The sequence below is a fragment of the Heterocephalus glaber genome, unplaced genomic scaffold (genome assembly GCF_053883595.1).
Source record: "Heterocephalus glaber isolate CG9 unplaced genomic scaffold, H.glaber_assembly_v1.0 deba00001472, whole genome shotgun sequence".
Lineage (NCBI taxonomy): Eukaryota > Metazoa > Chordata > Mammalia > Rodentia > Bathyergidae > Heterocephalus > Heterocephalus glaber.
In genome coordinates this window covers 52,523,007-52,540,999 of record NW_028258315.1, presented here as the reverse complement: position 1 = coordinate 52,540,999, position 17,993 = coordinate 52,523,007, and the positions used below count along the sequence as shown (strand labels likewise).

The 17,993-nt window shown below is 43.3% G+C and overlaps 1 protein-coding gene across 4 annotated transcripts in view; it reads left to right on the top strand.

Moving 5' to 3' along the window:
* Pdzrn3 (PDZ domain containing ring finger 3) overlaps positions 1 to 16,318 on the top strand; it is a 242,364-nt gene extending 226,046 nt beyond the window's left edge. For all 4 annotated transcript variants that reach the window (XM_004854215.4, XM_013075656.3, XM_087182022.1 and 1 more), the window contains 5 exons: positions 8,651 to 8,749; positions 9,779 to 9,841; positions 11,471 to 11,572; positions 13,111 to 13,227; positions 13,880 to 16,318. In XM_004854215.4, the coding sequence (XP_004854272.1) occupies positions 8,651 to 8,749; positions 9,779 to 9,841; positions 11,471 to 11,572; positions 13,111 to 13,227; positions 13,880 to 15,451 (1,953 nt within the window). In that variant the 3' untranslated portion in view covers positions 15,452 to 16,318. The remainder of the gene's footprint in view (positions 1 to 8,650; positions 8,750 to 9,778; positions 9,842 to 11,470; positions 11,573 to 13,110; positions 13,228 to 13,879) is intronic.
* The last annotated feature ends 1,675 nt before the right edge of the window (positions 16,319 to 17,993 follow it).

Sequence of the window (17,993 nt, the reverse complement as noted above, 5' to 3'; positions counted from 1 at the left end):
TCAGCCATGGTAGAGCACTAACACTTTATCCAATTTCAGGGCCAACCACTGTGATCTGGGCTGCCCTACTGAAAGGGGTGAGTTATTTAGCAGCAGTAGGTCCTGTGCAGTGACAAAAGCAGCTAAATAGTAGAAAAGAGCTGTATTCCTAGAGCATTCCCTTAAAGTTACCTAGAGTCCTCAATCAAAACAGAGGATGAAGGTCAACAAAAGGGTGCAATTGGTAACTGAACTGGCTGCTCACCTACAGCCAGATGGGGTCAAATTCAAGTATTTGCCACTAGAGGCATGACTGACTCAGTGATATTTCATTTCAAAATTTAAATTCTTCTCTAACTACACCTAGTCTAAACAGGAAAGGCAGTTACTGTAATAATAAAAACTGTTGACTGTTTCTGCTCACTGTCAGCCACCAACCAGCACACATACCGTCCAATAATTGCTCCAGGTAATGGATCCTTGTTTTAAAAGAATACTAAGGCTTCTGCCTCTTAGTTAAAGCAGCCTGTCTCCATAGGTTCAGGCTAGTTCCACAAGCAACTGATGACTCTCTCGGGACACTTGTCCTTTAAGCTGTTGATAAACCTTCTTTCCAAAGGGACTTCCATGATCAAATACATTTGGGAAGTGCCAGATTAGACAAAACTAAACAGACTTCTCAGGGGACATCTCAGAGTCTTGACTACTGAATTAGAAACAGTAAATCCCCTGGGGAAGATGAGCAGATACAAGAGCCAGATTTCCCAAACCTCTTTGGCCAAGTTAATATACATGTGTATATTTCCTCAGACTGTAGTTCTCTGGGCCATTGGTGGAGAAACTCCTCTGCCAAAAGAAGGGCTGATTAATAATCTTTATGGGATGATGCTGTTTTCTCATGGTCAATATAATGGTCACAAAGTAGAAGTCTTTTTTAACCTGTCAAATATCTCAAGCTATTATAAAGTATAGAATTTCAGTCTTTGATGTTTAGTTAAACTTGACTTTATGGCAGCCAGTTCATTAGTTACTTAGTTTGTAATACTTTGAGACTCTAAGGGAAGCTACTGTGACCACTGGGAAAGCTCTCCTGTGTATAGGGGTTTACATAGGATTTGAGGAGTTTCACTGTTCACTGAGCATCCCCATAATCTGCCTGATTTTTACAAATTTTTCTTATAGTTAACTATCACCAAACCAGGTACTTTATGGCTGTAGCTCTTTAATTCAACTCAATTTCTTTAAACTAAGGTAGTTTTGTACCACTGTATCAGCACCTTAAATAGAAAATTCATATCATTAAATGCAGTGGACACAGACCAGTGTTATCAAATCCTAGTGTTCAGCACTCATGCCAGCCAAGCACCATGAGCCTGGGCCACCACCTATTTATTGCTTGCTTTCTCTTTCTCTAGGATTAGCGAGTATTAATGAAGTATTAAAGGTAGCCCAGACTAATTCTTTCTCCCTAAAGGCAGTAACCTTCTCAGCATAAACTGCCAGAGAGCTCTTGCATCTGGTGGAAACAGTTCCCAAGGTATCACAGTGTGATACAGGACTAGCAGCCAGCCTCTCCTGGGAGATGTGACAGCTGCAGAATCTTGGCCCCCCAGGTCTGCACAGTCAGAGTGTGCAATGTAACAAGGTCCACCCACATGAAAGTCAGAGAAGCTCCACCTCTAGAGAAGCTCCATGGGTGCTGGTAACCATGTCCAAGTTTCCAGGTCCTCTTGTTCTCAGTCACAGCAGCAGGGTGCTGGCTGTACATTTCACTCACTACACCATAGAGATGTGCCTCCAGGTCACTGATGTCATCTACACTGTCCCTGCAGAATAAAGTTATCATGGGCCAAAAAGGACTAAGTCCCTTGGAGACATTCTATGAATAAAAGCAGTGACCAAGAATCCAACTATTTTAAAAACTCATGCAGTATTTTAAGTTAGATCTAAGGTACCATGGGACTTTGCATGCATTCTTGTTTTTCATTCAACTCATCAGCTTTTTCTGAGTATCTGTTACATTGTTTACTCTTTGGCACTTTGAAATGCAACAGTGGAAGTTACCACCCTGCCAGCCCTATTGGAGCTCATAAACCTTTAGGACCATATGACATTACCTTTCCATTTCCTAGAAAACCCAAATATGGACGTCTCTCTCTCCAGCTCCGTGGAACCATGGTTACCACTGAGTACCATGAGTCAGCACAGGGTGGGCAGGCTGCTTTCATGTGTGGTTTTTGCCAGTAGCAACTAACAAGCGATTTCTGTTAACTAAGCTCTGTCTCCTGCAGTACACTGGGCAGCTGTGAAAGAGCAGCTGTCCTGAGGTGCCAAGGGCCATGGTGAGGAAAGACTCAGTGCTGTGGCTAGATATGGATTCACTGTGTGTTCCTTGCTGGAGGCAGAGAAGTCTCAAGGTAGTGGAAACTGAGAGGGTATTGCCTCAAACAGGATTAATGCTCCTCTCAGGAAATGAGTTAGTGCTCCTCAGAGTGGATTGTTATAAAGTGAAGCCCAGTCTTGGCCTCTTGCTTCCTGTCATACTATGTGACCTCTCCCTCCTGCACATGTTCCCACCACAGTGCCATCCACCTTGCAGTGTTATAGCTAGAAAGCCTGACCAGGGCTGAGCAAATGGCAGCAGCATGCTCTTGCCACCTCCAAAACCATGAGCTAAATAAGTATAAGGTACCTACCCTCAGGTACTTTGTTACAGCAGTACAAAACAGACTGAACCATTCAGAGTTGTTCTGGGGCTCACTGCAGCCACTCACCAGCAGGGAATCTCCATGAGTGAACCATAGCCATATGTCCACATATCACAGAGGTAGTTGTGTATCAGGTCATCTGGTCAGTTCAACCAGTTAGTAAGTAACTTCACTGCTGAGACCAAGTTTCCTAAAGCAGACCTAGCTTGCAGGCAGACTGGTATATACCGGCTGTCTTCATTCTGACAAGATTTTTCAGAACAGGCAACAGTCTGTCTTCTAGGTTCCACTCTGTTTCGTTGCAGTTCTGGGGTTTGATTTCAGAAGAATCAGGTGTCTTTTTTTGAGCAGGGGGCCAGTCTCAACACATTGCTCAGCCTAAGTTGAATTAGACCAAAGTCAGCACTTTTGAAAGAGCAACCAGTACCACAGATAATACATAAGAAGAAAGTATGTATGAGCATGTTGGGATATTGTCAAAGCTAATGCACAGAGAAAAACAGATGTTCTCTTTTTTTAAAGTACACAAAATGATCATATTTAGGTAAGTGTCAAATCCCTGTTACTGTGAAACTGCTTAGAGTAAAAGGGATTATTTCAAAGTATACCCCAAGGTTGAGCAACCAATAATTACCATAAATTTTCAGATACTAAACACCTGCTCTAGGTCTTCCTGTAGACAATTAAGAAAGAAAATATACATATGAAGAAGGCCTTTTCCTTAATCTATTGTTTTAATTTCCCCAGTGATTCAGCAGTAGCAGCCTATCCATAATGCTGTCACCTGCATTATGATGTTATGATGTCATTCTGAGACCAGAAAGGAAAGGGGAGGTATAGTTTCAACAGAGGTGTCTAAAATGATCCCCAAACATCGCTTCCTAAAGTAACATAAGTAGGTCAGGCACAACTGGGATTGTCCCAGAGGTAATGCAGGAGGCCAAAGCCAATCTGGCAGTTTCTCAACAGCCTTTGAGGCATAAGGCAACAGCTCCTTTGGGGAACCTGTGTTGGTCAGCCCTACCAGTGTATCCAGGACCTTTACCATTCTCTGGACTACCACTTGCAAACTGGAACCTTCACACATGCACATAATCTTAGCCTGCGTGGCATTTCCCTTAGATTTGTGTGGAGCACAGTCTTCTCCAGAAACACTTCTGCAGCCACTGTTTATCTCCATACCACCATTATCTACTTATTGTCTCTCCAGGAGAGCTGGACACTTCCATTGTTGTCCCTAAACAGTGTCTGGCATGCAGGAACCCAATGTTTTGGGGGCACCTAAATATTCACTAAAGGAAAGAATGAATGCTTTGCTATTGTATTTCAAATTTAAGGTCCTTAAGGGAAAATTCAGTCTTTTTAGAGACATGACTACATCCTCATAGCACCACACATAGATATAGAAACTGGCAATAATTCAAAAGTATGCATAGTGATCCTGGACCAGTAATGTGTCAGTGGCCAGGCTTCTTGGAGGTGGGTAAACCATGCAGATTAGTGCTGGCATCCCCCTTGATTAAAGTGGCTGATGCTGAAACACAGAGCCTTAATCACCAAGGTGGAACGGCCCCTTTAATACTCTTAATTGGAATATCATGTCAGTTTCATCTGAAATGTCAGGTTTAGCTGTTCATTTTTATCAAACAGTCCATCTAGCCCAGTAAGCAACAGGATACCAGCAGTGGGGGTAGCTGTAATCCAGATAATGCTAATACATTATTCATACCAGTTTGATTAATGGTCTTCTTTGAAATCTTATCTCCATCATCACAGACAGATATGTATTGATAACCTCTATGTTTTCAGCAGTATGCTCAATTATATAAAGCTAGATCAGAAACAGAAAAATGAGAATGTACAAACCACCCAATAAATTTGAAGAATTTTAATTTCCACTGAGTCCCCAAATATTGGGCCTTGTTTTAAAACTGCAGAATGGCTGAGACATTTGCTAAAGTTAAGTGATTGGCCCGGGGCCACCTTGCTCATAAATGGCAAAACCAGGGTTATTTTTCATATAGACTTTGATTGTGTTCCAAACTCTCCAGCTCATTCATCCAGTTTTATTGAGTACCATGGTATATAAAGCTAGATACTGCTTTTATTATACAATAACTTACTCTAATCTCTCAACCAGGGTAAACATGAATCTGTACAAATTTAAACACAATGGCAGCTCTTACATTGCTGCTTCCCAAGAACTCCTGAAAACCTAGTACTATGTGCTTAACATTAGCAGCCAGCCTCTTCTGAGATGTTGAACCATTCGGGAGAATGGTAACTAGGACTCAAGTTGTGAGTCCTCAAGTTGTGTCCTTCCCTTCTAAATGACACTTCACTGGCTTTTGTTTCAAGTTCAGAAAGTTCAGATAAGACAGAGAAATATTACAGCCCACACCATCCTAATCCAACATCAATGTCAAGAACATTCCTAAACTCCAACGTTGTGCTTCACCAATATCGGTTCATCTAAGAGCCCTCATTCATTTAAAACATAGACCACTTCCTAGGTAGAAAACTGCTCTGAATACTGCCCTTAATTAGATTACACTGCCACTCTTACATCTGTTTCAAAGATCAGGTCCTATAGTTTTAACTGAATGGCAGTGGAAGAGAGCTAGTGTGAGGCTGCAACTCAGATCTAAACACAAATTCATACATATTTCATGTATAGCTTCACTTAGTCCAAAGATAATTTTATACAGTGTTTTCAGTTCTCCCATGTTTTAACTGTGGCCCATCACATGAGGTCAGGTGTGGAATTTTACACTTGTGACATTATATTAGTGCTCAAAAGCTGCAGATTTTAGAGCACTTATGATTAGGGATGCTCCACCTATATTAATTTTCTAACCACATGTGGGTTAATGGCAGCATATAAAGTGTTTTGAGGATGTATAAGAGGACCTTAGTTTAATTATCTGTGATTCAGATGAAAATATTTTAAAGCAATAAATATTTGGGGGTATTTTACATTTCAGCCCCTAATTTTGCTCTAAGAAAGTTTTCTTCCTGATTAGAAAAGAAATACAGGGCTGGGGATTTAGCTCAGTGGTTCTGCTGCCTGCCTCACAAGGACAAGGTCCCGAGTTCAATCCCTGGTACCAAAAAAAAAAAAGAAAGAAAGAAAAGAAATACAGATTTACTAGAGGAAACTGGCAGATTGAGAAGGAAAAAGAAAAGGAAAAGAAATGTATTCCCAGTAGCAGTATGAACTAACATCAGCTCTATAGTTTACTAGTCCTCCACATCTCTGTCAATCAACATATTGACCAATACAACCAAGTACAAATTCTCTTCAAAGTGGGTTTTATCAAAATCATACACTAAAAGTTGTGGTATCAGCACCTGCCTTTTTGGTACCAGGTCAAATCTAATCCTTTTCTACATAGCAAGCTGTCAGCTATCATATTTTTTATGAGGTTTCCTTTTTTCTACTTGAGTACTCCTAGGACATTATGAAGTTCTCTTCCAAGACATGATTTCTAGACTTTTTACTTTGCTGGGCTTGCAAATAAAGCCCTCAAATATAAACATCCATTACAGAGTTGTGCTTGTCAGACTACCTGTGGCAGAAGACAGAACAACCAGGCTGACTGGTGTGTTTGCATTCAGTTGCTGACCAATCTGTGGTTCTGCCATGTGGTCTATATCTTGTCCAGTGAGAAGGGTCTGCTAATCATGCCCTTGGTTATCATGCCCATGACAACCAGCTGCTCTAGAAGTTTCTAAATGCTTCCCTCAGTTTCCATATTTACCTGATCGTGACCATGAGGTACACTTTAGGTGGTACTGGAATAAAGCTTAGTGGAACTGTGGCACCTTTTTCTACCTCCTTAAGTGATATTCACCTTAGCAGCTAGTCATTCACAGGACCCAGGTCTCATATTCTCATATTTCATTCTGTTCAAAGCAGTAGCACAGCATTTACTCTTTCTCATTTCCTCACTACCCTCTTCCCAGTGATCTCTGCTATGGTTGCAAAGCCCATTCCAGGCTCCTGCAGCACCAGCACAGGGCTGCTCTTGTGAGTCAGACTTCAGCAGATAGTCAGGAAATCTCACTGATTCAGATGAACCATCAGTGCCAAAATCAAGAGTCTTCCCTTTGACCCAAATTCAAAGAAGCACAAACCGAGAGAGATACCTGGGCATATGCTTGAAACCTAGGATGATGATATGTGGCTAGTCTGTTTGTGATGTGAAAGTTGGTTACTGCAAAGAATTTGCAGAGTTTGCTCTCACAGTTAAACATGACCCTTCAACCCATGCTCAAGATAGTTCTCAAAAATGGGGAAGGAAATTTCTATCTAATGCAACTAAATTATCAGAAATTAATAGAGCATGATTTAATGAGAATTTACCATATTGCTAGAGCTATAATTAGGAAGTCATTGAATTAACATATCCATGATCGGGAAAATAAGCCTCTTATTGAGGATAGCAATGAAATATTACACACACACACACACAGACACAAACTCACTGCAACCACAGGCATGTGTGTATTACCTGCCCGTAATTATTGTACTGCCACTTACTGTGGGCCTTCTTTGGGCCAAGCATTGTGCTCAGAGCTCATGTGTCTCCTCTCAGAGACTCTAGAGAGGAAATGCATGTTTAGGGAGAACAGCAAGCCCATGATCAAAAAAGGGCAGAATCAGAATATGCATACAGGTCTGCCTGTCTGCACAGCCCTAACCCTTCACCACATTATACACCATAGATCAGCCATGAAGATGGCTAAAAGCCAATCAGACCATAGAAGTCATCACTTAAAACCTTTTGACCAGTCCCAAAAACATTGGGGTATAATCTAAGCTCTTCAAACTGGTCTGTGGAGCTCCACCTGTTCCCCCTCAGCCTGCCTTTGCCTTCCTCACATACTGGGCTTTGACCACACCAGCCCAGAGCCTTTGCACCTGCTGTTTTTTTGCCTGGAAAGTGTCCATGGTATTGGGCACCCGGCCTTTCATGGGTGAGGGCCCAAGAAGTATCTCTCTGCAAAGAAGGCTGCTTCCTCCTGGAGAGGGGCCACTTGGAAATGGTCCCCAGAGACAGTGGCATGAAGACCCTGCATCAGAGCCCCTCCACCCTTCTAGTTGGCAAGCATATGAAACTGTAAAATTTAGGCCAACAGATCTTGTAGATTACTTCTCAGGCAGCCCTTCAAATAGGCCTGCAGCTTATGACTGCAAAAATGTGTGCAAATCATTGCAGAGTGGGTGGTGGAGTGACTTGGCCCATTAACACTCTGGAGAACTCAGGATATACGCCCCCCCCCCCAAACTCTCACAACCTTCAAAGTTCTTCCTTCATTGTGAAGTGCAAACTAATTAACCCAATAAGATTCCCTGTCCAGTGTGTCCTGGATTTGGGCTCACTTTGCTTTTATCTTATTTAATTTGCAATAATAGCTAAAACTAATTTCTGCACTGTAAATATCACAGCTGTTGTGGAAAGCATTAATTGTACACTATTGTGTTACTCCCCTTTCTTGGATCAATTTATGTGTAATCTGTTTGCAAATTCTATGACTATGACTATTAAGAGAATGCAATGTGGAAGTATCTAACAGAATACCCTGGAAACATTTGTACCAAAAAGCCTGGATGGTGTAGGGTATGGAAATATTCTTGTTCATGGCAGACAATGAAAGAATGCTTTTTAAAAGCTCTACCCCCAAGGTCTTGACACTGAGTGAAATATGGGTAATTTTTCTTTGGGAGGATCAATAAAATAACTGTTTTCAAAATGACTTTATATTGACTGAAAGGTCAGAAATGCCCTGGGCATTGATCCCATGTCCGTAATCACTTTTTGTTTAGTAAGTTAACTGACTACACAGTTGAATGCAAAGAAATCCAGTTCATCATCTAAACAAAATATTTTCCAAGCATCTGGCATGCTTCCAGCTCTCTCTGCCTGCTGGAGTCTCACCAGGCACCTCTCTTTGTCTAGGAAGTGGATCTCTACAGACTAAGCAGCCAAGACAAGCTGGGCCTCACTGTGTGCTACCGGACAGATGACGAAGATGACATTGGGATTTATATAAGTGAGGTACAAAAGCTGTTTCTAAAACTAGCATGGCAAGATCAAAAATGTCGGGGTTTTTCCTTCTATATGCTCTCACCCTAACTCTAGCTCCTCCAAAAATCTTTGTAAAGACACAAATTACTTTGTCCCCTTTATCACACTCCATGGAGTTGCATCTTTACTGTCAGTACATAAGGGAAAATTACCCTTGAGAAGCCGCAAATCAACCATAAAATGGAGTCGTTTACATGGTTGTGTGTTCAACCCCGAGGGAAAGGCAGGCTCACATTTCCTAACTCATGTTCATTGAGTGAAATGGTGGACGGAATCACACTTTTTAAAGCCTCTCTTTCTCACTCTCTATGTTGCTTTTAGTGGAGTGTATATAATTGAGTTCATATACATTCAATATAATTTATATGAATTTATCAGAGTACATAGATGAAAGTTGTTTTGATCTTCCTGGGAGAGACAATGCAAAGCAGCTGGTTTCAATATGGATACTTCGCCGGGTACACCCATCCCTGCAAGTGCAGAAGCCCGACTTTATCAGGAAATAAAATCTGTCTCTCTGGGATGAACCAAGAGATATGTCTTTCAGATTTTTATTATCCTCTTGGACATATATCACCTACCAAGCTTTGTGTTTTACATTATCATATTTTAGGACATTCCTGCCATTCTCATTGTCTCAATTAAAGTTACTATGCAAAATTTAAATATTTAATATAAAATAAGATATGGTTGCCAGTCAACAATGAGTATCCTTAAATGCATTCTATAGCACTGATTGGATTTTAAATGCTGTGCACACCAAAAAGAATCAGCTGTGCCTCCTCCTGCATAAGGCACTGTAGCAAGGTTGCCAGCAGTGATCTAAGAGCAAGCCCAAGAGTCCATGCTTGTCTGTTTGTGCATGAAACTTTGTTTATATCTGTGCAAAGCAGAAACACCAGGATGAGCATGACTCCATGTTCGACATGACCTTTGGAAAGTCCTGTGTCTGTCTTCATGTGTGTCTGGGTTCGTGCTCATGTCTGCCATGTGTTTCAGATTGACCCTAACAGCATTGCAGCCAAGGACGGGCGCATTCGGGAAGGAGACCGCATCATCCAGGTAGGTCCACTCCCAGTGGCGGTCTCAGCAGCCACCTGTCACCAAACAATAGACTTCTTCTAACAGCTCTAAGATAATAGAATAGGGTGATAGAGTCAGGTGTGTAGTGAGGCCATATAAGTTAATGAGTGAGGGGCCGGGGCGTCAGATGCAGCAGGGAGCAGTGACACAAGCAGAGTGCAGCGAAGCTGCCCTGTGGAAAGATGGCCTTGCAGGAGATGAGCCAGTACATTCCTCATGACTGTTCATTCTGGAGTGCCAAAGGCATGGCTTCACTGTGATCAGGTTTCCCTGAAAGATTCATCTAGGACCAAGCACCTCACAGTGAGCCTTGTCCTTAAAAAGAGAATGTCATTGGCAAATTTAGCAAAATTGATTGAGAAGTCTTAAATTTCAGAACAATGTTTAGCCATCCCATGGAATCACTTCCACTAGGAGCATCTTTACCCTGAGCACTGTTGTTCTCTAGATGCAGGATGTGACCATTTATTTCTCTTTGGGCTATAATCTCTCAGAAATTGAGACTGTTCACTTTATTGCACTCCACAAGGCTTAGCTGCCTAATTCTTCTCACTTGTACTTTCTCATTTCTAATCCATGGTTTATCTTTCTTGTTGTATATATCACCATGCAAAATTTTGATTTCCTTCTTCCAGTGCTTATTCTGTTTACCCCGCCTGAAGCCAGAACCTCCAAGGTGTAAGGTTCCCCCCTGGGAAAGTGATCCATGTCTTCACCCCTAAGGGTCAGGACCCTCCATATAGCACCTTTTCGTTGTTGGTTGGTGTTGCTATAGTTTTCCTTTAGCCTTTGTGACTGAGAAGGAAAGTACTAAGATGTACCTCACAGACCCACTTGGGTTGTAGCCACAGTCCTCCACTGCATCGCATCAGCCCTATTTCCTCTAGGTAACTGGGGCCAGAGATGTCCACAGGTAGTCTCCCCTTGTGATACCTTTTGGTTCTGTGGCAAATATGGTGGCAAAATCAGGTGGGAGGCTCAACTGCCACCCCAGTGGGACCATTGTAACATCCCCTGAAGGAACCATCACCCCTGAGACTAAGACCTGGAGAACCCAAAGTTGCTGAGACACTCAAGCAGAAATCCCACATGAAAGTTATCTGCTTGACCCCCCTGTGCGGCATAAAGAAGTTGAAGTGTCAAACTGGGGACACAAAGCATCATGTATAATTACATTCCTTGCTCTGCCCTCCATCTCCCTGATGTTCTCACGAGATTCATTGCTGCTTTTTCCCCCATATTATCTGAAAATAGCTGTAATAATGCTTTTGTACATTCCATTTATACTCCTGCCTGAATGTGATGTCTGATTAAATTGCTTAGTGTTCCCTCTGAACAACAGGAAGGTTTTTTTCATTGTCATCTTTTGGAGTACTCCATATCACAGTCAGCTCATGAGCTACATACACTGTGGGGGCTCTTTCACAGACCAGAAAAACTACATCAGCCTAAACAAGGCCTTTCCTTCCTAAAATCAGTGTTCTTTTTCCGCTGCAACGAAGTTCTGTTTCCCAGCCCTGAGTGGATGACAAATATGGGCCTGAAATGAGATAGAATGTTTTGCACAATCTCATCATGCTATTGTGTGCCCACCTTTGTCCCTCTTAGATTAATGGCATAGAGGTCCAGAACCGTGAAGAAGCTGTGGCTCTTTTGACAAGTGAAGAAAATAAGAACTTTTCACTGCTGATTGCAAGGCCTGAACTCCAGGTGAGTAAGTTTTGAAACTAGGTCTGTTATTTCTAAAATCAAATCCCCAGTCCCCACCCTTACAGAACACTGCTGGAGAATGGAATCTGAACTTGGTGAAGCTGCTTTGTACCCTGGAACGGTACTTGCTGTGACTAAAATCCACTTGATTTAACTACTTAAGGGTGGTGCTGACACCCACCCTGGCAGCTCCACTGCCATTAATTCAGGGATCTTAATGAAGGAAAGGAAATATAACAGCATGAAAAACATAGCCTGAGACATAAATGTCAAGACATTTGACTTTGCAAGGCCTGTCTACGTCTTTGCAGGTCCCATCTACAATAGCAGTGTGGAGAAATAGAAACACTGACTGGTAAATAACACCTAACACTTAGTAATTACCCAATCAGTGCCCAGCCTTGGGCAGAACACATTACACACTGGCCATTCTTCCATGGAGACTGATAGTCCCAGAGTTAACCACAGAATCCTGGAGGGTGACAGACCTGAGGGATCTGATTCAGAAACCACTGTAAGTGACTCCAACAACCTTTCTGGGAAATAGACCTCTTTAGGTAGAAAACCCATATGAAAAAGAATTTAGGGGCATGACACAAAGGGCGTGTGGCTCACTGCAGATGGAAGCATCATGATCTTGCAGGGAATTTCAGTAATGACCTCATCTAGGATCGCCTGGATTTTTCTTAAAGGGCCACATAATAAGCATCTGACTTGTCTCCATGGCAACTACTAGACTCTGTTATTTTGGTCCCAAAGCAACCTTATACAATGCATAAATAGACATGGTTGTGTTTCATTAAACTTTTTTTAACAACACAAGATGGCAATCTATAATTCATGGGCCTCCTATCTCCCAAACAGTCCATTTTTTCTTTGAAAGGATAAAGGCCTTACAAAATTGATATCCTAGCCAGGCATAGTAGTGCATTCCTGTAATCTCAGCATTCTGGGAGGCTGAGGCAGGAGGATTGTAAATTCAATCCCAGCCTGGGAAATTTAGCAACTTAGCAAAACCCTATCTCAAATTTTTAAAAATATTTGAGAAAAAAATAAGGATATCCTCACCCACACCAAAGAGGTACTTACCACACTTATTTTTCTAGTCAGAAATAACTCTTTCAAGGCTTGGATGTGATTCATTGGTAGAACACTTGCCTAGCATGCACATGATTTCATCCCTAGTACTGCCAAAGAATGAAAAGAACTCTTTCCACATTAACCATGGTTTCTCTCTGGGGCCTGCTGAACTTAGTGGAGGCAAAAAGCAGAGACACAGATAGATCTATGTGGCTAGTCCTGCACAAGTGGCACTAGACACTTCCCCACCATGGTATTAGATCAGAGTCTCTTTAATATGAGGATGGGGTAGTTTTCTGACCTATGGCAAAATAATGGGAAGACTGCATTTTGATGACTCCTGAAGGGGCCCCTAGAAACTGTCTTCCCAAGGTGATGTCCTTCTTAGAGATTGAGAGAGGGAAAGTAAACTCTTCTGAAATGTGTTTTGGCTCCTGTCCCCACCCCCACTCTCACAGCTGGATGAGGGCTGGATGGACGACGACAGGAATGACTTTCTCGATGACCTGCACATGGACATGCTAGAGGAACAGCACCACCAGGCCATGCAGTTCACGGCCAGTGTGCTCCAGCAGGTAATGCCCAGGGCAGCCTCAGCCTGCACCCGGCTGGGCTGCAAAAGCCCTGCTCCCTCTATCTCCCTTCATAACGCTAAAGGCCATCAGGAGCCCACCCACCCAGAAGATGGGGGGCGGGGGAACAGCTTAAGTGCTTTTCTATATGAGCAAAAGGAAAATGCAAACTGATAGTCTCACTGGCTGGGCTTTTAAGGCTCAGCGCTAACACCAGGGTTTAGCTGACCTTGCAAAAGTTGTTAGGAAAACACAAGTACTAGTGTTGACATAGATCAGAGAAAATTAAGTCATGTTTTTGAAAGTATAGCAATTCCCTCTGTTTAAGCTGAGCTACTAAGAGCCCTATAGTTCCCTCCTGTGCCACCCTCATTGTCACAGTCAAAGCTACCCACTTACTGAGTAGTTACATAAGAGCTCTCTATGCTGCCTGCTGCCCATGCGGCTGGTTCATAAACTCATTCGTTGAGATGACTATGATTATCCCCATTTTGCAGAAGGGAGAAGTATAAGAGATTGCTCAGGTTAGGATACCGGGAGAAACAGAGATGCAGCTGGCCAATTCCCAGGCCCAGGACCTTGCCCTGCTATCAGATGCTGCCCCTCGGGCTTCCCTCACCCTGACTGGTGGTTCTTGTCCCTTTCTTTTGCACAGAAGAAACATGAGGAAGATGGTGGGACCACAGACACAGCCACCATCCTGTCCAACCAACACGAGAAGGACAGCGGCGTGGGGCGGACCGATGAGAGCACCCGCAATGAGGAGAGCTCTGAGCAGGAGAACAACGGGGACGACGCCACTGCGTCCTCCAACCCGCTGGCGGGCCAGAGGAAGCTCACATGCAGCCAAGACACACTGGGCAGCGGAGACGTGCCCTTCAGCAACGAGTCTTTTGTCTCCGCTGACTGCACCGAAGTGGACTACCTGGGCATTCCGGTGGATGAGTGCGAGCGCTTCCGTGAGCTGCTGGAGCTCAAGTGCCAGGTGAAGAGCGCCAGCCCCTACAGCCTCTACTATCCCAGCAGCCCCCTGGACGCTACCAAGAGCGACCCCGAGAGCGTGGACAAGGAGCTGGAGCTGCTGAACGAGGAGCTGCGCAGTATCGAACTGGAGTGCCTGAGCATCGTGCGCGCGCACAAGATGCAGCAGCTCAAGGAGCAGTACCGCGAGCCCTGGCTGCTGCACCACGGTGGCTTCCGCAACTACAACACTAGCCTCGACGTGCGCCGCCACGAGCTGTCCGACATCACCGAGCTGCCGGAGAAGTCCGACAAGGACAGCTCGAGCGCCTACAACACCGGCGAGAGCTGCCGGAGCACCCCGCTCACCCTGGAGATCTCCCCTGACAACTCCTTGCGGAGGGCGGCGGAGGGCCTCAGCTGCTCCGGCAGCGAAGGGGCTGGGGCCATGGGGACCGCCGAGGGTTACGGGCCATCCCCTAAGAACCTGCTCGCCATCACTGAAGACCCCGAGGTCGGTACCCCAAACTACAACCCTTCAGCCAAAGAGCTGGACCCCAGCCAACCCCTGGAGAGCAAAGAGCGCAGAGCCACTGAGGGCGGCAGGAGCCCCTTGGGCAGCCCGAAGCTGGGCGGTGCTTACTTGTCGTCCTCCCCGCACTCCCCGTACAAGCACGCGCACATCCCGGCCCATGCGCAGCACTACCAGAGCTACATGCAGCTGATCCAGCAGAAGTCCGCCGTGGAGTACGCGCAGAGCCAGATGAGCCTGGTGAGCATGTGCAAGGACCTGGCCTCTTCCAACTCCTCGGAGCCCAGGATGGAGTGGAAGGTGAAGATCCGCAGCGACGGGACGCGCTACATCACCAAAAGGCCGGTGCGCGACCGCCTGCTGAGGGAACGCGCCCTCAAGATCCGCGAGGAGCGCAGCGGCATGACCACGGACGACGACGCTGTGAGCGAGCTGAAGATGGGGCGCTACTGGAGCAAGGAGGAGCGCAAGCAGCACCTGGTGAAGGCCAAGGAGCAGAGGCGCAGGCGCGAGTTCATGATGCAGAGCAGGTTAGATTGTCTGAAGGAGCAGCAGGGGGCCGACGACAGGAAGGAGATGAATATCCTGGAACTGAGCCACAAAAAGATGATGAAGAAGAGGAATAAAAAGATCTTTGATAATTGGATGACTATTCAAGAACTCTTAACGCACGGCACAAAATCCCCAGACGGCACTAGAGTATACAATTCCTTCTTATCGGTGACTACTGTATAATTTTCACTTCTGCATTATGTACATAAGAGAGACCACTACCATTAGGGTAGAAATTCCTGCCTCGTTCAATGCGGCAAGTTTTTGTATATAAGATAAACACAGTCATCATGTTTATAGTCCAAATTTGCCACCCTTACAACTTAGGGTGCCACTGCTTCCTTTAAAGTGGAGGTAAGATACACCCTTACTGTCTTGGAAGGCAATATTAACAAACAGCTTTTTTCAAATAGCAATTGTACTTTTTTACTTGTTACCTTTTACATAAAGTGTTTAAATTTCAGAAAAAAATATCTCTTATTAAGCATACTTTCACAGAATAATTTGTTTAAACTATATTCATATCTTAAAAGGTTAAACACGCTTTTTTTTCCCTGCCTAAAACAAAATACAACTGCCAGTATGTATTTTTTAATGGAACCCTATTTTATAATGTTACTTCTCTAAATGTGTTTCATAGGAGTGACCATTAATATATTACGTAGGTCTAGGTTTCAACTCAAAACCACCCAACTCTATGGTTAATGATTTACTATACATAACCAAACCAGCAATGTTGAGTTGGAATATACATCTTAATATTTTTCTCATTAAAGTTCCCAAGGGAGTGTAAAGGTTTTAAGAGAAAACAAAATATCATGCAGCTTTATGGAGGTTTAAAGCATGTTTGCAAATACTGCAGCCTGTTGGAAGAGTATGCATGTACAGGAGAGTTCTCGATGGAGATGGTTTGTGGAATTTTAAGTGCTCATTCTAGTAAACTTTTGCTTTGTAGATTTGAAAGTACAGACTTATACAAGCAAGTTCATGAAATCATGATTAGTTACAAACATTAAATGAAGTTAAAATAAATTATTATTTTCTATTTGATATGTTTTTGATGTGATTCCTCATTTTGCAGTGGCGCTTATAAAATAAAAGCTTTTTGCAGTGTTGATTTTTTTTTCCCTTGGTTATATTACCTTCTACCTTAGAAAAATTTTAAGTCTGTCTAACCATCTGAACCTTTCGGCCTAGAGCCCAGTGACAGATGTAGAACTGAGGTCTAGCAGCAAAGAATAATGAATCAAATACAGCATATAATCTTGCCCTCTGATAGCCTGACAGGTGCAATCAACTTGGCCTGATATCCTATCCACAAGAATGGTTGTGAGCAACTTTATCAGTCAGGGTCACATTTACAATGAAATTTCTTTGGTTTATTGCAACCATTACTGTTTGTCAGGAATTAGCAACTCTGGGTGGCAAGGTCCACCTTTCCATTGCTAAGATGAAACTGCAGATCAGGCAATCTTAATAAAATCAGTGAGTCACCAAACTGAGTGGGCTTCAGAACTGGTTTCTTTCAGTCTGTCACTGCCAGGATCCTAAGTAATGAATTTTCTACAAATCATTCACCAGTTACAATGTGTATGCCAATTTCAGCTATAATAAACTTAAATATAAAAATAAAGATTAGGAAGGGGGTATCGTTTTTCATTTGTCCTTATGCCAGGTATGTGGTTTACTCAGTGCTTTAACTGGAACTTTGTTTGTGAAGGCAAGGTATTTTAGGTATCTCAGACATAGATTTTTTTTTTCCCCAAAGACCCTTTGGGACCAGAGTCTTAAGACTAATTACCAGTCACATTTGTAATACAATGACTTAATGAAAATAAAACCCTGAAATACTAATTCTTTGCTACCAAGATATCTGTTCATAACCTGTTCCAGAACCTGGTAATACTAAGATAATTACATCTGCTACATAATTCTGATCAACCCGCCAAAGTGAGGTTTCTGCAGAGTGGACTGTTAAGGCCATGGTGTCTCAATATTCAATATTCCGCAAGTTCAACTTTGATAGAATGAGATCCTCAGCTCCCCAGAAAAGATCCCCACCCCCAGCACCCTTACCTCATACCCTGCACAGAGAGCAAACCCAGTCAGATGAATTATAAATTGCCACAGGGCATATACAAGCATCTGTTATTTGAGAAAATAGCTTTCTTCCCTATGTGTGTTCCTATTAAAGGCAAAAGGGACAAATGTGGCCACAAGAACAAAGAGCTCGCTATCAGAGTCCTGGGCTATCACAGTCGAACAGAGGGGTTTCTGATCAGGGCTCCCCATGTGCCTCTGGACTTAGGAGTCAGCCTGGGCCCTTATGAAAATGTAGAGGGAAATAAAAATACATTCAAATCCAATTCTAGATCCTTTAATCCCAATGTATTTTTAAATCACTTTATCATCTAGATATTCTTGGTCATAACTTGCATCGTAATCTGAGGTTTCTCAACTCTAACATAGCAAATTCAAAAAAAAAAAGTTGGAAGAGACTTTAAAAACCACCGCTATTGACAAGGAGGCACCCGGAGAAGGAGGCACAGAAATATAGTGAAACTCTTTAATAACCAAAGTGGATCTTGAATTCAGCACCCAACATCAGGTCCTTCTTTTAGCGCCCCATACTCAGAGGGGAGATAGCATTCACATGCACAGTGAACTTGGAGGTATTCAATCCTGTGCCCTCAACCAAAAAATCAACACATTTCACCATTGGATG